The sequence below is a fragment of the Rhopilema esculentum genome, chromosome 14 (assembly GCF_057945365.1).
Source record: "Rhopilema esculentum isolate cy_ngs chromosome 14, ASM5794536v1, whole genome shotgun sequence".
Lineage (NCBI taxonomy): Eukaryota > Metazoa > Cnidaria > Scyphozoa > Rhizostomeae > Rhizostomatidae > Rhopilema > Rhopilema esculentum.
This window is the reverse complement of record NC_142828.1, coordinates 4,815,469-4,842,053: the sequence shown is the minus strand read 5'-3', so window position 1 is coordinate 4,842,053 and position 26,585 is coordinate 4,815,469. Positions and strand designations below refer to the sequence as shown.

General features: G+C 36.0%; 1 protein-coding gene across 7 annotated transcripts in view; it reads right to left on the bottom strand.

Moving 5' to 3' along the window:
• Positions 1-26,585, bottom strand: part of LOC135696217 (uncharacterized) — a 38,697-nt gene that overhangs the window by 4,591 nt on the left and 7,521 nt on the right. For 6 of the 7 annotated variants that reach the window (XM_089112332.1, XM_065215526.2, XM_089112329.1 and 3 more), the window contains 17 exons: positions 26,006-26,060; positions 19,739-19,811; positions 18,054-18,075; positions 17,442-17,674; positions 16,351-16,543; positions 15,031-15,113; positions 14,592-14,712; positions 13,453-13,554; positions 12,499-12,598; positions 10,910-11,015; positions 7,973-8,016; positions 7,191-7,317; positions 6,629-6,732; positions 5,909-6,011; positions 4,894-5,044; positions 2,631-2,697; positions 956-1,022 (listed from right to left, as the gene is read on the bottom strand). In XM_089112332.1, the coding sequence (XP_088968458.1) occupies positions 956-1,022; positions 2,631-2,697; positions 4,894-5,044; positions 5,909-6,011; positions 6,629-6,732; positions 7,191-7,317; positions 7,973-8,016; positions 10,910-11,015; positions 12,499-12,598; positions 13,453-13,554; positions 14,592-14,712; positions 15,031-15,113; positions 16,351-16,543; positions 17,442-17,674; positions 18,054-18,075; positions 19,739-19,780 (1,665 nt within the window). In that variant the 5' untranslated portion in view covers positions 19,781-19,811; positions 26,006-26,060. Of the gene's footprint in view, positions 1-955; positions 1,023-2,630; positions 2,698-4,893; positions 5,045-5,908; positions 6,012-6,628; positions 6,733-7,190; positions 7,318-7,972; positions 8,017-10,909; positions 11,016-12,498; positions 12,599-13,452; positions 13,555-14,591; positions 14,713-15,030; positions 15,114-16,350; positions 16,544-17,441; positions 17,675-18,053; positions 18,076-19,738; positions 19,812-21,199; positions 21,646-26,005; positions 26,061-26,585 lie in introns of those variants that run through there. The other variant, XM_065215529.2, reaches the window with a different exon arrangement.

Genomic DNA, 26,585 nt, shown 5'->3' with positions numbered 1-26,585 from the left:
TCATGCTGATCATGCATGCGACCCAATCCCGTGTTTATGCGTTCTTCTCTAGGCTTGTACCCAGCTTGTGCCCCGGTTTGTAGATAAAGCATTAATGTTCTTGCATTTCACGAGGCCTATGTTTCGAAATTTGCATCAATATTGCATCTTCTAAAAAAGCCATTATTTTATTCGAAGCTTGTTTGTTATGGAACAAATTTTATTCTACACGAACGAATTTTCACAGTCTTACACCTGAGTAGCAATAATTCCGTTTTATAGAGCACTTCATAGTTTTTTTTGTAGAATTTTTGACTCATGAGATCAACAAGAGGACCCAGATTTTTGTATGAGCCGCAGCTGATATTTTGTAAAAATTAGCAACAATTGCAAAATTTCAATGAGAACTTTCAAACTGCCAGATTACCACACTCGCGTTCTTCTTAGTTAGAAAACTGATTTGTGATTCCCCGAATAAGGATTTCTAATGAATAAAAATCATTCACTTATCGCAGTGATTTAGAAACAACATATTTTTCCTTTCTTTATTGCTTCGAATTTAGACTGAAATTCTATAAAGTTTTCGAGTACTTTAAATAATTGGATTTACCAGTAGCAAAAATTAGTATTGCCAGTATACTTTTCTCAAGTATCGTTGCCGCTGCTGGCTCTCATTTTGTGTCAAATATGTAAAACCCTTATAAAATAGGTAATTAATTGAAAATGTAAATATGTAATATTCAAACAATCAAACATTCATACAAATATTAATTCTAAATTCTTAATCTTTGCTATTATAAGATTAAAATGAAACGAAGCACTAGGACATCTAACGATACGTGAAAATAAATTTTTTTGAGATAGATCAAAAATATATAACTCATGTACCGAAAATTTCGAACAAATTCTCATTATAATTGATTTGATTCCTTTGAAAAAATTCACATCTACCTAAATTAAAGGTTATTGAACTTACAGTGACTATTAAAATCATTGGTCCAGCAAAAGCCCAAATGACACCACTTTCTCTTGTCAGCCAACATCTAAAAGGGTATAAATAGACTCAAAATATTCATTTCGTTTCGTCTTTGTTTCTAACAGCCATCTAATACTGAAGACTGGTTTGACAATACTATGAAATTATTATAAACATTCTTTGATAATCGATCCTATTATTTCTAGAAACAAAATCTCTAAAAATTTGGATTTCAATATTCTGGCTCTGCTTAGTGGAAACAATCGTGCTAATTTCATTTTAAGACGGTGTAACATCTTCTGATCTTCTGTCGAAGAAAAGTTTTGAAAAGATTCGATAGAGCGACAGACTTTTCTCAAATTTGTTAAGGTTATGCGGAATATCGGAAAACATTTAGAAGCATCAGATTTCTAGTCCCATTTCAACATGACACGGGATGTCAATCAAATATTTTAAACCATCAAGAAATTAATTTCGGGGAAATACACCAGTCAATCGATCTATTGTTTAAAGCTACAAATCACATGAAAAATACCACAGATTAAATATCTGATCAAACACTCAATCTGCTGATGAGCTCTAGGTTTATCATTATCAATCTAGGGCTCTTTATAGCAGATCTTAAGCCATAGTGGGAAGCAAGTATCCATTTGTTCTTATAAACCTGTTAGGGCTTGTAGGAATATCCAGAGCAATTGTTGACGCGAATTTTGTGTCATTTTACTTCCTTAGGTTTCGGCTTGCAACTTTTAGAAAATATCTTGATTGAAAAGAGATTAGTTTTCCATAACAAATAGATGTAACTCCTAACTAGTATGCAAAACACCTTGCTATAAAGCTGTGCTATATATTTTAGTGAGAAAGGTTTCGAATGACATTCGATAACATCGTCGTGTCACCACCTGTATATATACTTCATTGCAGTGTAAAGGCAAAATCCCTTACATTGACTAAATTATACCATATGAACTAGAGGCAATTGCATGCTTAAACATTTCTATTTCGTCTTCTGTAACTTGCAGAAGAGCATATTGCATGAACTTTTTTAGGGAAATTTTAGGGAAGCTAATGCACAGAGTCCGTCGAAATCGTTTCTGAATTTTCTACAATCGTCGAAAATTTGCAAAAATGATGTTACATAAATGGTTTATTGAGAAATAGTGATGCAAAAAATTCTAGGAAACAATACTGAAAATCTTAGAAGAGTTAGGCAACAGCGTGCCTTGTAGACAGTAACCAGAGGTAACAATTAAGTTCTTGTAATTAAACCAGGTTCGCTCATAGGTTCACTTCTGTCCCTTGATCCCAAGATGTGCACATAAAATTACCATAAGATTGGATGTCTAAGGTAATATGTGCTTAGATTTTCCAGCTATTGCTTTCTCGATTTCTTTTCTCGGGTATGAAGCATACCTTATATCATTCAGTTTAATTTTATAAACATTATTACCTCGTGCAAATAAGTACAATAATAAAACTAGCTTTTGATTAGCATAGTAATAGATATTTTGTTACTAATAGTCTATCAGTTAGCGTAAATTTAATTTTAAACAGGAAAATAAGAAAACATGTGTTATTCAGAAACTTTTTAGTCTGCATTATAATTTTTAAAAGAAATTAAAATGAAATTGAAATGAAAATAAGAAGAAAATGAGAACTTCAAGGTAATACTCACGCTTCCTCGTACCCATAATGCTCGTTAAGTGCTGCAAAAATGCACCCAACAATGAATGCAGGAATTCCTAAAAAGCAACAGGGCATCAGTAGAAAATTTTGCATTCGAAGCACAAAATAAATCTACGATAGGAGAATACGCTGTCGGAGAAAAGAAAATCGGGATAAAGAAAGTCGGGGAAAAATGGATCGAGCAAAAATTCGACTACTTTTCTACGACTAAATTTTCGAATAAGTAACTAATCCTCTATAAAAATTTCAAGTATGTAATATGTTTTAAATTCGGTTACTCAGATTAACAGCATTTCTTTATAACATAAGAACCAGCTATAAAGACAATATTTTATTCATTCGAAAGGAAAAAAGAGGGTGTAAAAAATCTTGGGGAATTACTAATCAGGTAAAAAATCGAGGAAGAAAAATCTAGCCATTTCTCTCCTTTTTCCCTGATAAGGTAAATGTGAACAGCTATCTTTCAAGATTGCGCGGAGAAGATTTGTCTTAACGTAGTTTGAATTTTTTCTTAGTATTTTCCAGCCTGATCCCGTTAATAGGTTGTAAAACTTTCTACTGTCTTGCAAAATTGTGAAAAAGCAAGGAAACAACAGCTATATATAAACTCTGTATGACAAAGCTACCAGTTTTAAAAGAAATTTGAATGGAATGGTCAAGCAAGCATATAAAGAAGATACATTTTAAGACGTAACGAATAAGCAGGTACCAGTTTTGTATATGAAGAAAAATCTAACGCGTATGTCAAGTAATTCCACTTTTTTCGCAGGAGAGCTTTAGCTCTCAGAACTCAATAACGGGCGCTAATTCGCAGACTTTACAAGTTCCGTCCTGGCTCTCCTTCGCAACGGAAAGTAAAGTTTGCCCGCAGGCTAGGCAGTTCTTGACTCTGATTCATAGCGATAAGTATAATTCAGCATGGATGAAAGAGAGGTGTGTATGAAAAATGCCAATTCTTGACGTATTAAGGCATTTTCCAGACCCTTTCATGCACCATTACTGAATATTGGCATTGCTAGTATCTAATACTGAATGCATTTGTGTTCTAATATAATTAGAAAGCCAACAGGACCATTGCTTTACAAACTGAATCGTGGATGTACTGCATAAAACCTATTGATATAGCATTAACGGATTGAATACATGTGAGGGCAGTCTGTCAGATCCAGATGACTAGCAATGCGGTTTCATATGATAATTGCGCAATTATGCTAATTATACCATTGTCACTCTCTCGGATATCGGCAAACGTTTTTTAGATTACACCCCACTTTTTCCCGTGAAACATGACCCAACCATTAAGAACGTTAAACCCCATCACGGGATAAGAAGAATTAGTTTGACCGTGACAGAATAATCTTTTAAGGACGATGATGATCAAAAAAGGGTTAAAAGCTACCCCGAAACGACATTTTTTCAAGTCCCGTAAATTGACGAATCGACGAGATCAATAGCGCCTTAAAATGACAAGATCACTTTGAAAGAAATGTCTTTTTACCTGCATTAAATGTATTAACAGCAAGATTATGATTACTGACAATTGAACCTTTTGCGACAGTTTGCAATAGACAGCTGTTTCCAAAGGAAATGTTATCGAAAACTTGCAGCAAAGTCCATGGTAGGGTTTTACAGTTAGAAAAAACTGACAAATTTAGTTTCTCCAATCATTTTTAGTCTTAAAATGCTCAAATGCCATCTGGCATTGAAATATATTTTAGCAAAAATGATCTTCTCTAAACAACAGTCAATTGACCAATGAACTAAAATACATGCTTAATAATACTTAACACTGGACAAGAGTATGAAACCATTTGCTTGACTATGGCAAGATCTGTCAACTCTTGCTAAAGCTAAACCAAACTACAAAACTGGAAAGTGAGATTGTCATTGAAAATTGTTCTTTAACAAATAAATTCAACATCTTGCCACATCTAACTTCATATATTGTCTGATGATCGCATTAAGCATGAAGCACTGAACGGCAGCTAAAAATGGTCCTGTTCTATACACCAAAAGTGTGCACAGCACTCCCTGTACGGCATCGAACACTTTATGACAGACGCGTAAACAGTGATTTTCACACTTTCATCTTAACACTAGAAATTCATTAGTAATCTCTTTAAAATAACACTTCTCTTTTCTGACTTTTTGAGTGAAACTAAATCTTATAAGCTAAAAGATAAATTTATACTTTTGGTATGAATGTCAATTTATAAATTCAACAATCGTATAGCAAATTATAACCTACTCACCCCATCCAATACAGCAATACAAAAGGAGGTTCCGGCTGGTGTTAAAAACCCTCTTGGTCATACGGAGAATGAAGAAGCCCTCCACAAACATCCAGCAACCAACAGCTAAGTAGAGATAGTGCAGCAAAACGGCAACAAACTTGCAAACGGCCTAAGATTCGGAAACATTACATGTTTAGTTGTTAATTTGGGAACATGTGCTTGGGATTCGGGAGATTTTATCAATGCAAGACTAAAAGAAGATGATTGGTGACGATGCAGCAAGAGGAGGTAGGTAGATTGAAGAGGAAATATAGAAAAATTGGGAAGATATCATGGAAGACTTGCAGGAGGAGACATCAGTTGTAGGAGGATAGTTGGAGCCAACCAAAGGAAACAGATTGCAGACAGTTGTTTTGATTAAAATTTGAATTGAATACAAAATAAGATTGTAAAACCTTGCATGCAAGCAAAACGAATATAACTGATTTTATTATGAGGGAAGTAGAATCCAGCGACGAGGAAAGAGGAAAAAACAAAAAATGAAAGTTTAAATGTAACGACAACGACAAATGTACGACACAGCATGGTAAATTTAATTAAGAGACAATTAGAATGATTTCAATTCGAGAATGAGTTATTCAAAGTAGACAGAAAAGGCTATGAGATGTCAAGAGAGGCTATGAGACAGAACAGGCTATGAGATAACAAACACTTAGAATAAGGAGAATTGAAAGAAACAGCACGAGAAGGCAAAAGAAAAATAATTTTAAATATAAGTGAATGAAAAAATATGAATTGAGAGAAACGCAGAAAAACACTGAGAATAAAATGAGAAAAACTGGCAAAAGAATAACTGCAATGTGCACATCCCGTTCGTAAAAATGTAAAATTAAAATGAAGGAACAACAAGGAAATAAAACTCTATTTTCTATACTTTTCGCCAACCAATTATTTATATGCAAAGCTTCAGGCTCATGATTGAATTGAAATTTCATTTGAAAAAAAACGTAAGGAAGTAAGAAACGTTTTATACCTTGTTTTGAGTAGATTTGATTGCAGAAAGAAATGCAGTTTGTGCAAATAAAATTGCAAGGCAAAGATTGAAGTGTACGAAGTTGTTCGGCCTAGTCAAAGTTCTGCAAAAAAAATTTGGTTTACTAGAATGTCGTAGAAACTTTCTGAACTTTTATACAGACCTAGACATAAGATGTCAGCTTTTATCAAAGTATGAGTACAACTAAATACATTAAAATCAAGATTTTGGAAATGTGCTGTTAAAACTATTTATTTTTCAGGGTTTCCTCTTAGGAATCATGGTTACAATTAAGCAATCCTATATTTCTTGCTTTACATTGAAACCTGGGGAACAAACGCCAGAGCTTTTAGTTCAGGGTGCATTATCAGGGTGCTTCAATATATGTTCTGGCATAAAAATTGCTTATACATAACAAACTAAAGGCACACTCAAAGATTGAAAAATTGATGTACTGTCTTAAGATTGAAAAATGGTTCAGTCGGACCTTGATATATCGGGAACTGCCTATGTCGAGCTCCCACTATCTTGAATATTTTTTATGTTTACCTTGACTTTGTTTTTCTTTATGTATAGGAGAAATTTTGAATAATTCGAACTCGAAGTACGCTTAATTCGAACAGAATCGATAGAAAGAAAACCAAGAAGAAACTAAAGTAATTTACCAACAATGCAAAGAGAAACCGTTTAATGAATATAATATTATAAACAATGCCTCACCTGGATAGTAAGAAGGAAGAAATAGTGATGAAAATGCCAACGTATGACAATGCGAAACATACATATGTTATGACGTTGATCGTAAACAGCTCACTCTGACTGATCTATGATTAAAAAACATTACAATTAGAGAACCCTAGAAAAAGAAGCAAGACATATCGAATATAAATATATCGCTTAAACGTGAGATCTTGTCTAAATTTGCAGAAATTTGAGTAAGATTTAAGTCTCCGAAAAACCATAGGTCACCACGAATCTCACAAATGCAACTGCTGACACTCAATAACAATCAACTCTGCCTTTATGACAAACAAACTTAAATCTGAAAATTGCAAAAAATCATGTCCTCAAACCTGAGTTGACCTTAAAGTCGTAAAGCTCAAATCAAGAGCCTATATGGAACCAATCAAAGAATCATGCATACCATGCTTAAAAAATGCTGAAAATATTTTGTGATTAGAAAAAGTTAATCAGATGTTTTTATCGTTTTTGGCTACTCTTGTTCTAGAAGTCTGGATTTCAACTGAACATTTGAGAGTGGTAAAAGCGAACTCGTACTTACTGGTTTCTTTTCGTCGGGGATAACCTGCATTAAGGAGGCAAATGTAGTAAGGTGGTAGCAATGGCAAGTCGTCTCGTTGATGTTGCTTGCTACTTTGAAACAACCTTCTTTTGACCAAGTATTCAGCCTGTTGGGATGAATGAAATGAGATCATCATATACATTATTGTAAAAGAGTAAGACTATTTATTTGGGAAATAAAGCCAAAGGGCCCGGAAAGCTGCAGCACAATATTTTCCTTGAAGTTTTGCCCAATGGCAATAGGTTGCCTAACGATAATGCAGTTCCTTCATAATATGTGCATCGTGGTTTGAGTTTCAAAGAGTTGTTAAAAAATCAGAGACATGAGCTCTGAAATAAGACCACGATCTCTTAAAAGCAATGAAAATGCAGTTCGGACAGTAAGAAAGACATTCTTCAAGCAAAGGGGTTGAGAAAGCTAGAAGTCACAGTCAAAGTATTAATGGAACAATGATAGGATCTGGTGAGCGTAGGCTTGAGCCCAGATGAATAATACCAAAACCAGTCTAGTTGCTATGGCTTGTAAGCTTTGTCAACGCTCCACCTTAACAAAGAGCCCTCTTTAACTCTTCTATCTAACCCCTAATTTGCTATTCCTGATAAATACCGGTACTGAGAACATAAATTCTTTCATACCTTAGATTAAAAGCTTAAAAACTTAAATCAGCTAACCTTTTTCCCAAAAAAGTGAAGAAAAGGAAGAAAAGAGAAGCAGAAAGAAGAAAAGAAAATAAGAAAAAGTGGAAAAAAGAAATTCCTTACGTCACATTCCAAAACACACAATCGCTTTCTTGTCGCTGCTGCTCCTGGATGTAAAAGGAAGTCAAGGTTTACTTCAAAAAGAACATTACAAGCTTTTATCTATAAGCAAATATTGTTTATAGATACAGTGTTATCATACCATACAAAACGTAAGATCTTATACCCAGAAGCGGTCTGGCATCATAATTGCAGGATGGCTAGCAAACCAAAAGGGCCCAGTTCAGGGTGTGACAGATAAACTTTTTTGAGCCACACCCATTAATGAAAGCACAGCCTAAAATACGCTCAGTCCAAACCAATTATTAATTGGTGCTCATTTTTTTCATTTTTTCATTGTAATTTTCAATTTTTTAGGCATTGATTCTATTAACACTATTTAAATCTATTCATACTAATGCTGTACACTATCTAAAACAAAGATTCTATACAGTTTAACAATAACAGCAAAACAATAGTTGTTTATCGTCATTTTACTCTGATGAAGCCCTGTATGCCGGGGCGAAATATTAGTATTCATTTAATTTAATTTATTTTGGAAAAGTTAAACATTTTATTCTCGTCACCGTTTTGCTTTGTTTCTGAATTTCATCCTCGTATTTAAAACAATAGTTCTTGGCTACAATTTAAAACTTAGTAACCAACAAAATTATTCATGCTAAAATATTATTGAGAGAACTTAAAATGATACCGATTATTTAGTCTGTACCAAACTTTATAAACACATTGTTCATTAAACAATTAGCAAATAGAAAAACTTCACTATAACTTTTCAACATGCACCTTTCAGAGGGTTTCAGAGAAAAGAAGAACTTAAAGAGAAGCCGGGGAAGGTCTTTGTCTGTTGCTTGCTACTTTAAGGGAAGAAACATTGGTGGAAAGGAACTTTCGAGGGAAGAAACTTTTGCTTTTTTAGCGTTTTTTGCCTAAAATCACGAATGTTTGATACGTGAAACTTCTTGGCTGCTTTTTCTCAACTACTGATTGACTCTTAGAAAAACTCGTTAGTGGATGAAAATAGGGGATAGATGGAAAGGAAATATTCAAACAGAAACAAAAAAAGAAACTTCACCCTAACTCTTAACACTAACTTTGTGTGTTTTAGGTACACAGGAAGATTTAGGCCAACGATATAACAAACGTTTTATCCCCAGGTTTTACCCACAAAAGATCGTGCAATTATAAAATTTTTTCGTAATGAAAAACGAAGGAACAAATAGTTTCATATTTTGACAAAAGATATTTGTATGAGAAATCGAAAGTATTTCCTCTTAATACAAAACCTATTACGATCTATAGAGGCCACGTGCAAGTGGTTCTTGAGAACCCATGACCAAAGTCGTGTGGCCTTTCTTCTTTGTAACTGTAATTAATCCAATCAGATGAAGTAAAAAAGTCATCTGCACAAAAATATCGCTTTATCCCTAAGACTAATTAGGGAATTCATGATGATAATAAACGATATTAGTTGATTATATTAGACAGTCCTAAATATATCTCATTTTCTTTGCGTCTACATTGCCTGTAATTATTCCTTAGAACACATTGTAGCTAATGCCAAACTTTGGAAAATCATGGTTTCCGTTGAAAAAAGCCGACATTCCATTTGTGTCTGCGGGGGGCTACACCCAAAGTTTGAATACTGGGTAAAGCCAGGAGTGTGGCGCTGACGAAAGAGTAACGAAGGTCTCGAAGAGGCATCTTAACTACAATGCCTGCCAAAAATCTTGGAACACTTACATCAATTTCCAAGGTCAAAATCAATCATCCCCCTCTCCCCTACAGAACAATGTTGGTTTACTATCAAACGGGTTAGGATTTTAGGAAGCACTTTCTTTTGCGCTTCTTTTATGATATTTCTCTAAATCATCAACATTGTTTTAGGGGGAAGGGGGCGGATGTAGCAATTTTTTTCATGAAAGGAATGAAAGATATCAAAAGTACTTTTGGCAGGCATTGTAGATAAAAGCAGAAATTGTAACATGGCTACATTTTGGTATTAACGCGAGGGTAAGGGCTGAGCCCCCAACACAACCTAAGCAATAAGCCCCCATGAAATGCCATTTTCTATGACAAAATATCAAATTGGGAACATGGATATTTCAATATTCTGTTGTTAACAGGGCTTTTTGGGGGGTTGTTGACATCTGATAACAAGAGAAGCGCTTTCATTCATTGAATTTTAAATTTTATTTCGGACATCAAATACTGACGTAAACCCACGATAAAATTGCACACATTTGATGTTAGCAGATAAAACTTCAAATTCTGATGTGAGCCCCCGTCATATTTGCAGGATATAAATGTAAGCACGTCCCCCGCAAGGAAGTCTGGAGACTAACTGATAACTACCACCCCCACCCCCACCAACCCCCCCGGCATCGTGGAAGAGTTGAATGAAGAACTTATGACCAAGAATTTGCGATTAAAGCAAATTTGTTGATGATTAATGCCTGTTTGATATTGAAAACTTGTAAAAATTAGACTGACATTCCACGACCAAATGCAAACAAGGTGAAATCAAAAGTTTCAACGGGGTTTAGATAATTCTAAACGGCGAAAATGCTTGCATTATATCAGGTACAAAAAAGTCAAATTATTTTGCCCCGAATAAGGTCAAATTATTTCAAGCAATGTTTGCAATATGCATTTTTCGATTGGTCCTTTCAAGCAATGATTGAAAGGTACTTTTCCGTTTTTTTAAGGAATTGACGAAGATCGCCACGTCATAAACAAGTCATTGTCATAAAAAGAAAAATTCTCTGTTTCGAAAAATCTTTGAAAAATACAAATTTCTGTTTAGATACAATTTTTCTTTCGATAGAATCTCCCGTTTCTTCCTTTCGAGAAGTTGTTGTAACATGTTTCTCTCCTTCGAGCAATGATCGAAATGCTTTTAATTAATATTTGCTGAGATAAATGAAACAAATGGGACAATACCTCGCGTTTGCTTTGGAATGACATCACAACAGGCTGGGTGAAGTTAAGATCTTCATAGAGAACAGAAAATGTCATAACATCAGAGTCAAGCATCCACGTTGTTGATCTGCCGAGCAAAATGCTATTATATAATGAATTGTAGTAAAAAATATTTAAAAATCAAGGAAGAAGCTACCAGCAAAAAATGAAAGAAAAAAGAATATTTCACTAGAGAGAAGCTTTTTGTTGTTCTATGGTGATGACGCAGAATTTAATGAAAGTTTAAATTGATAATGAAACATGAAGAAATTAGATCAAATCAAGAATCATAAAACAAAAACAAAGCAGATGATGCAGGTTCCGATAAATTCACATAAATAGAGATAGCAATTTAAATAGAGACAGCTGGGATGTTTGAGCTGCATTCTTGACTGTTATCTTAAATAGAATGAACGATAAACATTCATTAGCTCGGTTTGCGATCATGTACCAAACAGACAGGACAAGTTTATTCCGGTTTCTTTAAAAGAGGAAAAATCCAGCATTGAAAAGCGAAAATCGATACGCTATGGGTGTGTGCTGACGTTTCATGGTTCCTTTGAAATGAAAAAGTACTTATGACGTCAAGTGCAAATCCAATTTAGGTAAATTTATCACGCGATTTTCTCCTTTCGTCTCTATTATTCCTTTTGTAGACAAAATCTTTTTTAGAATGCAATGGCTTTGGCATTCAAACTAACGGCCACCTAAAAAATTCCTCTACCGATTAAAACAGCAATTTCAAAGGAATGGGAGGTAAACAAAAAATTAGAGAGGGGGGTTAAAAATTCCAAGTTCTTAGTAAATAGCAAGCTCAGCTGGATTTTGTATCAATTTAGGACTTATAACTTGTGCCCAAGTCTTCTGATTGGAAGAAAATACAAATAAAATTATCTACTCTCCTGGAGGATTGAAGTAGGGCTCAATTTGCCTACGTCGCAATTATGCCTAGAATTTCGATGCCATTCAGCTGCTTGGAAGGGTTTAAATCTGGGGTTGGTTGACAAGGTATTGTTCATGACTCGCCGAGTGAGGTGATTTACAGAACTGGGCCCCAAAAAAATTTTCTGTGGCCATGCCTTTCAGTCTCCCGGAAAACTGGGAAAACTCCCTTTTAGCAACAATCGTTGAAAAAGTTTTTTTAAGGATTTTAATGAGATTGTGAAAAAACACTTTACATGAATCAAGGACACGTGGACATTTCTCTGCGATAAACTTACAGGCGTTGATTCAGTATAAGTAGCTGAAATAGTAGCTTTTCCATTGTGAATAGATCTTATTACATTATTACGGGCCCCATCGGAGCACGGGCCCCGGATCTTTGCCCCTCCTAACGCCCCTGGCCTAAGCACAGGCTTGTACCACCTGGGCAATCCGTCCCTTGCCAGAATAAAATTTTCGGAAGAAGGCTGGATCGAGGTAAGTAGACAAAGATCTGATTATGTTAAACAGAAAGGTCTGGGACTAGTTGAGAAAAAAGAGTCAACAAGCTAGGCCCCTTAGTCCAGATGGCGGTATTTCAACTTTAGCAAAGCAATGTCAACTGTAGTGAAATAATATATAAAACTAACGAGTTTCCAAGCGTGACTTTCTTGTTCATATTGTTAGCATCTTCTATGCTGCTATACGCAATACCAATGGTCGCTGCGAAGTCAGCTGATGTGTTTGCAACTAAAGAAACAAAATAACTTTAGAACGAGCTAAAAAAGGGTTGCAGTGTTAGCCCAATATTTTTTATTCTCGCAAGTCGAGGTAACAATATCAAAGCAGTCGCACCTCTAAACTGACTGCAATATGTTAGGGCATAAGTGCTCTTTAACTTTCATGATTCAGTGCTGGATAGTCTAACGATTTGAATTAACAAAACTGAGAGTTTTCAATCTACTAAGCATGTAAAATATCGAATAAACTGTTATAAAAAATAAAGCTAAATATCTCCAACAAAAACTTCGAACTTGATAATCTAGTGATCAACAGCCAAGAATTACTTATCATTCAAAAAGTATCTAGATATAAACGTTTTAGAACAAATTATTAATTGTCAAATATTTTCTGCATTTAACTTTTTCTGCACTTCTTTAACAACCTTAGCAGGCGTGTTTATGAAAAATATCGGAAGTGAAGGATTTGATAATCCTGGCTATGATATTCTAATAAACGAAATTTAAAACCTTTCTGCTATATAATATCAAACAACATTTCGGATAAAAAATTTACTTTCATACCGCCCAGATATAGTAAAAGAACTCGCAAATATTACTTATGATTTGCAAGAAATAAATTCTGAATTTGTTTAGCAAAGACATCAGTAAATTTGATACTTTTCACTAAAGCATTTTTCACAAAAGCCTTTTACTAAGGCATTTTTTCTAGGATAATTTTTGCTCGGGCATCTACGAACACACTTTTGCTGAGGCATTACAAAGGAAACAATTTTCACCAAGCAACTTTCAATGTGGCATTTCAAATCTGGTATTTCTAGCTAAAATACTTTTTACTCAGGCAATTTTAGCTTAGACTTTTACCACTTAGAGCACTTTGCGGAAGATTAAGCGAAGCTTTGTTCCCAATTGAAGTGAAGACCTGGCCTTGGAACACGGATACTGTGAACTTTCGAATCTGCATTTCTAAAAGGAAAGAAAATGTAAACTTCTCAATACTTTCCACAGTCAAATACTTTTAACGAATAATTCACGATAACTTGAAGCCTAATTAAGCATCAAAATCTTCGTTTTCTGATTACAAAAACTATTCTCTGAAATATGCACTTCCTTTATTGATTTTTCTTTTAATCTTTATAAGAATGTGCCGTTCAACAGCAACATTAGTTTTGCAGTATTTTGGTCTCGCTTCTATTTTGGCCTCTTGTTGGAACAAGAGTTCTATTGTCATTTATCGCAATAACCAGCCAAACAGACAGGAATGCACTTCAATGCTTTCCTTTAGTACTACTTTTTAAGTAAAGCACATTATAGCAAAGCTTTCTTCCTGCCATAAACCCTTATTATCGGTTAAAAAACATGTCATCATGAGGTGGAGTACTTTCATAAAATTGTACTCTAGCGATTTACAATCATTGCTAAAAAGTACTTGGAACACCAATCAATTCGCATTGTGTACTCATATTTTTCAATTCTTTTCCCGAATACTTCCGCACCCCTTCCCCCTAAACAATGCTGATAATTTAGAAAAATATCATAGAAGTAGCAGAAAAAGCGTACTTCCGAATCCTCTTCGTCGTTTTGTAAATAACCAACATTATTCAAAGGGGGGAAGAGGAACAGCTGAATTTGCCCTTGAAAACTTAGTGTACCAAGACTTTTGGCAGACATTGTAGTTATCTTTTATAAAAAAAAATTACGGTAGGTTCAATGCAAAAATTAACGCAGAAGAGACGTTTAGCAAAACAACTTACTGAGGCTATCGACCTGTGTATCTTCTCGGCATGGTTTTTGCAAATTAAAGGCTCTTGTGCAACCGGCATGCTTAGCGGTAGTTGTCTTGAGAAAATTTACCGTGTTTTGTATTTTAATGCAGTACGAAATTAGGCCAGTTTTGAAAATATAGTCGCAAAGCATGCCGGTTGCCCAAGAGCCTTTAAAAAGGGTGTTCAGCCAATGAAATGGAACAAAAGATTTAGTAAGGGCGTTTTGGCTAAACTTACTCATAACATCGGTCTGTACAGTTTCAGTAATATCGGTTTGGTTTGAGTTAAGCAGGTCTCTTGCTGCCTTTAATCCAACTTTCTCTAATTCCAAGACGGGGTTTGCGCCAGCAGCTGTGTTCTATTGAAACGAAAAGATGGGATTAAACATTTGGATTAGACTGCTTGACAAAAAGATTCAATAGCAAAAAGACGAAAGGCATCCCTACAGGGAAGGTAGACTGAGAGGCCATTCGTAGTGGCAAGGAGAATAATACGATGAAAATGATTATGATTATTATTTTGATTGTGATAACTACGATTATGATTATCATTATGGCGATCCCTGTAGAAAGCATTTTTCAGACCTTATACAGATTAAATGAAGGAATTATAATTCAAATTTGTGGAATGAATACACTTAATAATGACGATAGGTAAAGAACAAATAATGACAGACCTGCGTATATTCGTTTTTATACGGTCCAAGAGAAGGCGATTTCGCAAACATTACCTCCACAGAAGAGGAGACTGAGCTGGTCACTGTCATGTATAAGATAGAGACATGCATTACAAAGCTTTGACAATACGATCGAGAGATTTTACTTGAAGATGGCTGCATAGACATGGAAAGGGTAGAATGATTCCTGTAGGATCTCTTGGAAACAATAGGGTATTCCCGCTTTCATGCCCCTATCTCAACAGCCCATTACCCCCCCCCCCCCCCTATGCATCTATCAAAGCTTTCCACTATACTCGCCAATTTTATGCAGCCATTTCAGTCTCTCAATAACTTCAAATAAACAGAGTTCCACTGATTCAACTTAAACTACTTTTTCTGATTAAAGCTAAAAAACCAGCACATGGAGCGAGCAGGATTTGCTTTTCCAAAAAGAGAGAATACATAAGGGACAGTGCAGCAAGGATGATAGCATAGACCTCTAATCTTGAAATGGCAGCCTGTTTCCATTGCAGTGGAACAGATCATTGTAGCACCTGAATGGCATACATGGATATCTAATAACTATGGCATACATGGATATCTAACACATTTCAATACCAAGTCTGCATTTGATAAAAGGAATATGAACAAAGTATTGTCAATTTGTGTAGCGAAACTGAAACGATGTAAGCTTTACTAGGTTTAAGATTTTTTGCTAAATGGCCCTTATCCCTAAACAATGACATCGCAGTTTGGTAGGGTTCAATTTCTCAGAACATAAATTCTTTGCAATTTTGCCCGGAGATCAATCAGGTAAAAGGTTTAGTGAGGGAGGGTGTGCCCTAAAATGGTTTTTAGTGAGGGAGGGTTTGCCCTAAAATGGTTTTTAGTGAGGGAGGGTTTGCCCTAAAATGGTTTTAGTGAGAGAGGGTGTGCCCTAAAATCGTTTTTAGTGGGGGAGGGTGTGCCCTAAAATCGTTTTTAGTGAGGGAGGGTTTGCCCTAAAATGGTTATTAGTGAGGGAGGGTTTGCCCTAAAATGGCTTTTAGTGAGGGAGGGTGTGCCCTAAAATGGTTATTAGTGGGAGAGCGTGTGCCCTAAAATGGTTTTTAGTGAGGGAGGGGTGTGCCCTAAAAAAGGCATCGTGGCACTTCGAAAGCATTATTCGATGAAAACATATTGATATTTTCATCAATATTGTTTTAGTGGTTGATTAACAATTTTTTGTGTCTTAAACGAAAATTAATCATTAAATTTCAAACAATTTGCCCGCAGAAAGTTCCTTTCAATCCTAGAAAAAAACACCAGCACATCGTGCGAAGCACAATGAATCCTCACCAATTTTAGTGCTACATACAGCCAAGGCACTCCTCCCACATTGCTCGTCGTCAAAAGTTCGAAAAGTCTCTCCGTTAACAGTCTTTGTTTTGGGCCACATCAGCACGCAGTACAAATTATTACTTGGTTCTCCCGCATGCCACTTCGTATCATTTGTAAACAGTGGGGTTCCATCGACCCATTTGTAAGGAGACTGCAAGAAGGTCGAAAAAGTAGGAGATTAACAAAAAGCTCTTGGAGGAATGAATTTGGTTTCGATGAAAATAAAATCGAATAAGACAAAAATGAGGACCCTCACAGGGCTGTCATTGAAATTTCCTTCCTTAAAACCAAGCTTATTGCACCTACGTTCACTGCGATAAGTACCCCTTAAATCTCAAAACTAGCTAGCTTTTGTAGAAACATCACGGAGTGCTATACGATGAGGTTCAAAAGGCTGAAACAAATTTCAATAAAATATAAATCCGCTACCAAAGAACACTAAGAGAACATAAGCAGATAAAATGCTTCAAACAAGGTGCTAGTTTATTTTCTTGATTTTCCTTTAGCAAGACTTACGCTCCAAATTTCTTTTGAATGAAATTAATCAAAGCCTACTCACTTTGAAGGAAAATTTGTTTGATTAACTTTTTCTTAAATCTATCTCTGATAAGAATTCTTCTCTTGCATCAGAGAATTGATAATGAGTCAAATCGCAATGGCACACAGAGGGAGACTACTAGCTATTCCTTGGGTAGTCAGACATAATAATGTTTCCCGTCATAACAATCAAACGTAAAAGTATTTACTAAAATGGGCCTGTATTGCGTCTTTACTTGTAGCGTTCGTAATTATCGACAAGCTGCAACGTTCATTATGGATTTTACATATCAACATTACTATTTTACATATCAATATTTTTGTCTTTTTCGATTCGTGATGATTATTATAGCGTCTAATATCATCGTTATAACATTTTGGGGACTTTTTCTCTACGAAAACCGACGTAGAAATATAAACAGTGATATTTCATTTGCGATAAAGTATTACCACAAGAAATGCTAGTTAACGAGCCAGAACTCCAACCCCTTTGATCTTTTGTGAAAACTCACCCCGCTTCTAAAAGCTGCTAGCCATATTTTGTATTGGCCCTTGCCCGATGCAATCAACGCATGCGTAATGAGTTGTGCTGTTTCAATATCTTTAACAACCGGTAGCCTCATGCTTGAGTGCAATGACTTGCAGTGGTTATTTGCTGCACTCCAACTTCCAGCAAAATTTGTCACCACAAAACAAATCTTTGAGCCCTTGTACGTCCATGGGTATTCAAAAGCACACTTTTGTCCTAAAAGTAAAATTTGAAACAAAAATTAGCTATTTTGAACAAGATGAAAGACTGATCATCTTGTAAATATACACTTTGAAATCCAGACTAAAGGAAATCTTTCCTAATTAAAAAGCTTTATCTATGATGCCTGATTCTTCAAAAAATCCCCTCACAAACATTTATCATTTACCACATTAGCAGCGAAGAAAAATACATCTCAAACTATTTAAATACAAACTGAAGATATTTGCAAAGAAGCTAAACCATCTAATTCACAGCAACTTCTAAAAAATGGATTGTAATAAAAATTTTTGCACCAATGCTGGTATCCCAACTTAACAATCAACCTTACGAACAAAGAAATGTTTGCTAGATCAGAAATGTTATTGTAACTGACCTTGTGTGAGATGTACCAGGATCTAGAAGGAGGAAACAAAATAGCTATTGATTGTATTTAGTAAAAAGTATTTGTAAACAAAACAATGCACAGGTACGAAAATGTTACTCTTTCTGTCTAAAACAAAGGTATTTTCCTTGTGCCATACTTATATGGTCTCTAGACAGATGAAGCATCCGAGAGAGAGGCAATAGTCCTTTAAACCCATAAACCTGGTTTTGAGGAAAGTTTAGGCCAAAATAACGAGGTTTCGTTACCAAAATTTTATATCCTTGTCCTTGGTCTTTTAATTGTGAAAATAAGTCATGAATAAAACTTAGAACAATTTAAAATCATGTCAACAGCACCATGGTGGTGATACTTTGACAGAGGAAATACTTTAACAAGCTTGAATCGTCAAAATAATGAAAGAAAGAAAATCCAAGAGGAATTATGGTGTGTCAGGAAGAGCTATGTTTGAAAAACTGGGAAGGAACTTTAATGCTATGCTAAAACAGATAAAGATCATAAGACGCTCTCTAATTAGATGTTTTTGTCTTGTACAAAACACGCCTCAGTATTTTGCGTTGAAATCAGGAAGTCTTAGGCCATATTGCAAGTTTAAAGGAATGTAAACAACTTTTAACGCCTTCCAAACGACAAAATCTAAAGCTCTACCACATAAGACTGGTTCTAAATCCTAATCACGTAGCTTGGTCTTGGTCCTCGAAGACCTGAGCGTTTTCTCACTTGGATACTGTGTTTCCTGGGGCTGCTTTTGAATGGTTCAATGGTAAAATAGAAACACCTTGAATGTCGAGCAATAAAGGAATGAATGCACTCTAGAGATCGCACTGGTGCCTCAAAATGTTTTTGATTGAAGATTGTGATGAACAACTACAGGATACCTATACATATATTTTCAAAAATCAATAGTTTTGGCTCTAAATTTTTTGAGTGATTTTCACTGTGCGAGTTTCCTAAAAGATTCTTGATTTATAAGATGGTACTTAAAACCAATTGCTGCTAAGTAAAACAATGATGGGTAAATAATGAGAATTTGGGTAAGACTAGCCTTTTTACAAAGTAAGACTCATTGCTGCAAACTGCATGACTGCATCATTGCTGTAAACTCCCTAATACCAGCATCATTGCTGTAAACTTCAGTGTATATTGTATTTGTAATTAGTTACATTTTCTCATATGTTTGCTTAAAGTACTGTTGGTTATGGTGTAGTCACTGTTCTTCATTGCACCGTTCATGTAGCGTAGTATAGTAATTTGTTAAGCATAGTAGAATGTCATGTATGTTTTTTAATCATTTATTTGAATACATTATGGAGCACATCAAACTACAAATTTAAAATTCTTTGCTGCACAAAAATTTATTACAATGCCAAAATAGCTTTGAAAGACCATCGAAATCAGCTCAAGATTACAGAAACGTGAAGAGAACACAATGTCCTCCCAGCCGAATCAGCTGTTTACTCATTTTTTGGCATTTAACTTAATCTTTAGGATTCCTTCTTTGTTAAAATATTAAATATGTGTTTTTTCGCAATTCGCATATTACAGAATTGTTTTCTGAAAGATAACATGTAATGCAAATCTCGTCATAATCCTTCCAGATTTCGACTGATATTCGTCAACATGGAAGTTATGATGACTTTGTGAACAAGATTTTACATAAGATGAAGTGGCCTTACCTTTAATACGGTTAGCCATAATATTGAGTTCGGTGTCTTCATTGTTGCAGAGTTACGTTTTCATGATTACTTTCTGAAACGATGAAAACTCTTTTAGATGTATCGAATTTATGGGAAACATTGGAACAAAGAATACTAAAAAAGTGTAAATGATTTATGCGCTTATTATCAAAACACACAAAAATTTGCGATTTCAACAAACGCGCAAAAACAAAAAAGAGAAAATAAAGCTTTCTCTAAACATTAAGCTATTAATTATGATTTTAAGGAAATTGTAATTAACCAGATTGAAAACACAAACTTTCAAATTTACACTGCTATTAGCTTTTGCTAAGAAGTTTAGAAAAATCAAGAATATAGAGTGTGTTCGACAAGAAAACGAGTGTTACGAGGAAAATTAAGTGTTTTTTGTTTGTACAATAAAGACTGAAGCACGTGGTCATTGGTTCGAAAGCACATTGACGAGCATTGCAAAAGGAGGTGCAGCAATTCTATTAAAAGTTTCGGTACATTAATCGTGAGCAACATTCTATTGATCTAAACTAAACACCCGAAAAATATCAACTCTTGCAGATATGCCCTAGCAACTCTTTCGGATATGCCAGTTAAAGTAACTCCCTCAACCTCCCTTGGGTCTTGCCGAGTTAATGAAAAACGATGGGACCATTGGCGAATTGATGGCATAGGCGATGCCAATGCTCGCTTATACTCTACAAAAAACAGCGTCCCAAATGGGCTTAATCTTAGCAAACTAACTGATGTATTCAAACTTTGAGACGGAAAATTTGTGGGCTAATTCATCAGCAATCGATTTTCAAGGTAGCATAACGATTGTCACTTATAAAGCGATTAACCGAATCTCTATTAAAATCTGCGAACAAAAACAAATGCTGCAACATGGCGCAAGCGATTGTGAATAGAAATTTTGGGTGAAAATGTATGATGGACAACGATCTGTGTCTCATTTACCACGTCTTTTTTCATTTACCAAGACCCACGTCTCTTTCTAGGCAACAAAACCCCTAGAAAGTTTGATAACTTGTAAACGGAGCTGTCAACAATTAATGAGACGCTGACATTATGTTACGATAATTTTTCCCAACGTTTGATGTACCTCATAATTTTGCCGTATTTCTACACAACTTTTCAAGACAGAGACATTCGAAAAGGGGATTTTCAAAAGGCAACATGTTAAAAAACGTATTACCGTGAAAAGGGACTGTATTCGGTATCAGACTGTCGAATAACGTTAGCATAAAATTACATGCTTTTGACCTGTACAGTTATAGATAGCTTTGCTGACAACTAGAATGCTAAAAGAGTTGAAGATCAGAAAAGCAAATGATATAAATCAAAAGCCTGCTCCCTTGTTCATTTCTTAAAAGCTGTTTCACTCGTATTTTCAGATTCCACATCGACAGTACTTCAAAAATCCATTATTAAAAAGTGTATATAATTCACCTGGTACTGCTCTCCGAAGATATTAAGCTGCTTATCTTTAAGATTTATTAAGCATGTATTCAGGCCCTTCACCTTTGAAAGGTTAGCTTGACATTGGAGGGAATGCTCAGGAAACAAGACGAATCATTAAAACGGAAACAGCAACTGTTCTAACCCTTTACAAAAGTAACCCAAATATTTCTTTCAAAAAATACATTATTCGACTGCGTCTGCCGACATTTCTCTGTTTTACTTGAATTTGTTTACACCTTTTTGCAACCTCGAAATTCTCAAAACTTTCTTATTAAACAAAAGGAAATAATTCGAATTATTTGACCAACCACAGAGCATTTCACATTTCCTAAACTTGATCTTGGTTTAACTTCAAAGTATACCGAGATTGAACATCGTGAAAGGGCATGGAGAAGAATGCCTGCTCTTTGAACATCGTTAACGGGGAATGGAAACGAATGCCTACTTTTTGAACATCGTGAAAGGGCATGGAGACGAGTGCCTACTTTTTGAACATCGTGAAAAGGTATGGAGAAGAATGCCTGCTCTTTGAACATCGTAAAAAGGCATGGAGAAGAATGCCTGCTCTTTGAACATCGTGAAAGGGCATGGAAACGAATGCCTGCTCTTTGAACATCGTAAAAAGGCATGGAGAAGAATGCCTGCTCTTTGAACATCGTGAAAGGGCATGGAGAAGAATGCCTGCTCTTTGAACATCGTGAAAGGGCATGGAGAAGAATGCCTGCTCTTTGAACATCTTAAAAAGGCATGGAGAAGAATGCCTGCTCTTTGAACATCTTAAAAAGGCATGGAGAAGAATGCCTGCTCTTTGAACATCGTAAAAAGGCATGGAGAAGAATGCCTGCTCTTTGAACATCGTGAAAGGGCATGGAAACGAATGCCTGCTCTTTGAACATCTTGAAAGGGCATGGAGAAGAATGCCTGCTCTTTGAACATCTTAAAAAGGCATGGAGAAGAATGCCTGCTCTTTGAACATCGTAAAAAGGCATGGAGAAGAATGCCTGCTCTTTGAACATCGTGAAAGGGCATGGAGAAGAATGCCTGCTCTTTGAACATCTTAAAAAGCATGGAGAAGAATGCCTGCTCTTTGAACATCTTAAAAAGGCATGGAGAAGAATGCCTGCTCTTTGAACATCGTGAAAGGGCATGGAGAAGAATGCCTGCTCTTTGAACATCGTGAAAGGGCATGGAGAAGAATGCCTGCTCTTTGAACATCTTAAAAAGGCATGGAGAAGAATGCCTGCTCTTTGAACATCTTAAAAAGGCATGGAGAAGAATGCCTGCTCTTTGAACATCGTAAAAAGGCATGGAGAAGAATGCCTGCTCTTTGAACATCGTGAAAGGGCATGGAAACGAATGCCTGCTCTTTGAACATCTTGAAAGGGCATGGAGAAGAATGCCTGCTCTTTGAACATCTTAAAAAGGCATGGAGAAGAATGCCTGCTCTTTGAACATCGTAAAAAGGCATGGAGAAGAATGCCTGCTCTTTGAACATCGTGAAAGGGCATGGAGAAGAATGCCTGCTCTTTGAACATCTTAAAAAGCATGGAGAAGAATGCCTGCTCTTTGAACATCTTAAAAAGGCATGGAGAAGAATGCCTGCTCTTTGAACATCGTGAAAGGGCATGGAGAAGAATGCCTGCTCTTTGAACATCGTAAGAAGGCATGGAGAAGAATGCCTGCTCTTTGAACATCGTAAAAAGGCATGGAGAAGAATGCCTGCTCTTTGAACATCGTGAAAGGGCATGGAGAAGAATGCCTGCTCTTTGAACATCGTGAAAGGGCATGGAAACGAATGCCTACTTTTTGACATCGTGAAAGGGCATGGAGATGAATGCCTGCTCTTTGAACATCGTAAAAAGGCATGGAGAAGAATGCCTGCTCTTTGAACATCGTGAAAGGGCATGGAGAAGAATGCCTGCTCTTTGAACATCGTGAAAGGGCATGGAAACGAATGCCTACTTTTTGACATCGTGAAAGGGCATGGAGATGAATGCCTGCTCTTGAACATCTTGAAAGGGCATGGAGACGAGTGCCTACTTTTTGAACATCGTGAAAAGATATGGAAACAAATGTCTACTTTTTGAACACCGTGAAAGGGTATGAAAACGAATGTTTATTTGTTAAACGTTATAAGAAGAATGGAGGTTTAAGCCTGCTTTTTGGGGATAAGAACAAGTAAAAGATCCCCGTCCTTCAATGTGCATGCGCAGTACTTATTGACGTCAATGCGCAAATTCTGTACATGAAAATACGGGGGATGGCTAACCTGCTAGAACATAAACGCTCGTGGGCCTCTTAAACAACTATTGAAAGAAGCATGTAGCATTAATAATCAAAGATCGAGAGAATGAAAAACGGAAACCTATTCCACAAGTAAACGCAACTGAAGCAAATTAGTTTCGGATGCAACAAAAGCTTTTTTACAGAGAAAATATTTTCTTAGGAAAATTTTGCATAACATCTCAAATTTTTGCGATTTTTGTTCTTGTTTTTTAATGTTTCAAAAGATGGAAATGAAATGTTACACAAAGAAAATCTAAAATGTACTCTTGAAATTAGCAATAGCTAAAAGTACAAGAAAATCAGGCATTTCGTTTTGACAGAACCCTCAGGATCCCCTCAGAGAAAACAGAATGTATCCAATGACAAAGCTTCTGTTGCTACCTACAGACATTTCCACTTGTTTCGATTGCTTTGGTTCTGCAATGGGTCCCTTTGGCATTTTGTTCCATGGCAATGTCGTGTATAAGCATGTTAGCGAACATGAAAGCCATCCGAGTTGCTTACAACTGTTTCTGCCCTAAGCTGAATTGCAAAGAAGAACCACTAGAACAAAGCGGCATTGAATGAAAACACTATGTAATGAAAATGGCATTATGTATCAACAGCAGCAATGTAAATCATCCTCAAGGCAATCAAGGCGATTTAGCTTTGCAGCAGAAAAGCATCAAACACAGATACTACTTTGAGAAACCAGCGATGTGGGTTGTTGCCAGGCCAATAGCCCCAATCGCTTGCCAAGTTCCTGCGATTATCACTGCACCAATAAGGAAACTATGCCATAGCCCAAACCCTCTCCCAAAGAACATGCCTTGTTTGAAACTCACGCTACCTTCATCTTTTATAACTTCATCTCATTTCATTTGATATCTTTTAGGAATAATCCTAGAAAAGTTTCGAGGAGCTGATCCCACTTCCTTGGATAAGAAGAATTCGGCTTCTAACTCCGTTTGTGGTCCCAATCCTCGTATCCGTAGCAGCATAGAAGTTACAAAATTATTGCATTTGGTACCTTTTCTTTATTGCAGTTTGAAAACAGGTGCAAATTTCTAACATTACCTAGCAGTTATTGCAGCTTTTTCCTCGAATCATGAGCTTCTGTACCATCGTCACATAACTGGTTAAAGTTTCTCTTTACGAAAACGAATGTAGCAATCGCTATTGTCTATTTTGAGTTAGTTCAGATAATTCCGTGACTACAAATGCGAGTTTCTAACTAAATTCATCCCTGCTTTGGTGACTTCGCGGCCAGGCTATATGATTAGGCAACATGTTGAGACAAAAGGACCTACAAACAAATCTATTTTCCAAATGTGCCATTACATTTCCACGCTTCAACTGCAAAATGAAGTCGTTTCATTTCATCTTTTTTTATGGCATATCTCATTGTGCTTAGCATGTCCTCTTCGATTCTCGCCGACAGTTATCTTTAACTCGTTGTCAGTGATTTCGGTTTTAAGGGATAGTTTTCCAATTCATTTCCATGGTACCATGCGTCCACACATCATGATTTTATAAGTTTCCGAGGGAACACCGGGAAGTCCTTTTGTATCATGGTACTATTTCTTAAGTGCTATTTATATTATATACAACTGTCAATGGACTGTAACCGATATATTCTGCATTTTTGTATCTAAACTTCAAATGACCGTCTAACTTGTAGCATGACTTTAAGTGGAGTGACTCCTCTCTAACACCTAATCTCAAAAAAACTTTAAAATCATCAATAAATAACAAAAAAAAAGAAATGAATTGTCAGAACGAATGGAGGCAACTGCTTATGGGATCCACCGAGAAATACAAGTAGTGTGACTGACAGCTGAGAGAGAAAGACAAAGTTCGCAAACTTTTCAAAGAGCGTACCTTGTACTGTGTCTTAATACCAACGTCAGGACCCGTAATGCCTATTCGCTAAGGGTACGCTCTCCCGTTATAATCTCACGAAGGTCCCTATATTCATCACGGTATAAGATACCGTAGGCATAAAACTAACTCGCCGTTGTATGGTCAAGTGACCAGAATGACCGAGACTGTATTGCCGCGTAATGGATAACTGGATAGAAAATGATAATTCAGCTTTACGCTTTGTTACATTAAAGCTATCAACCATTTAGACTGAGGGCCATTTCTTGATCAAAGCTGCAACCCAAGGAAGAGAATATTTCTCCGCAGTTGTTCCAGAATAGTAACAACGAGGGAAATTTTAAACAAGGCGAAAGCATAAGAAGACAACAGCTAATTGGCCATCAAGATTCAATTTAAGTCAAAGCCATGATTCTTTATTCCAGTCCTTTTTTTCTTAATCTCGTAAAGATAAAATGGCCAAGGCTTTACTTTTAATCGAAAACATACTGGACAAAATATTCTGTCAAATGAAGGAAAATCTAGCCCCTCGTTTAAAGGTTTAGTATAAAGAAAATTGAGCATATTAATCAAAGAGTTTACTAGTGTCACTCGGGTCGCCTGAACAGAAAGAGCAGTTTACGTGTGAAATAACATTGACTTGCATACCTTAAACGATACTGGTCAATTCCTGATCCAAGAACTTGATCATCCGCTTGATCACCTATAACAGGGATTCGAAATGTTAGTGACGAACCCTCTCGTCAAACATGTTTTCGTATTCCTTCCTTGACATTGCTAAAAGTATAACCGAACATTGTAATAAGATGAATTTTGAAGACAAAACCCGCTTTGTGTTATAAATGATGCTTTGAAAATACCTAGCCTATACCTACGTAAGAAATGTAAGCATGTGTGTGGATTTCAAGGATATTATTTATAGTATACAGCTTACATGGATAGATCAAGTGCCTAATGACAATGGGATATAGCAAAACTTTGATATCTATTGTGGGTAGTTTTCAATCAGAACGAAATCATGTACCAGAAAGGTGGGTCATAGCATGAATAAACGCATAATTGTTTTTCTGGACTTCGAAAAGCTTCTTAAGAAGGAAAGTTGGTAGCACAGAAATGCTTAAGACACAAAGAAGGCATAGTTATAATAATCAAAATGGGATGTGACGATGACCCGACTCTCTTCACTATTGTCTTGCCAATCACCGCAGCCAAGAGAGGGAGTGATACC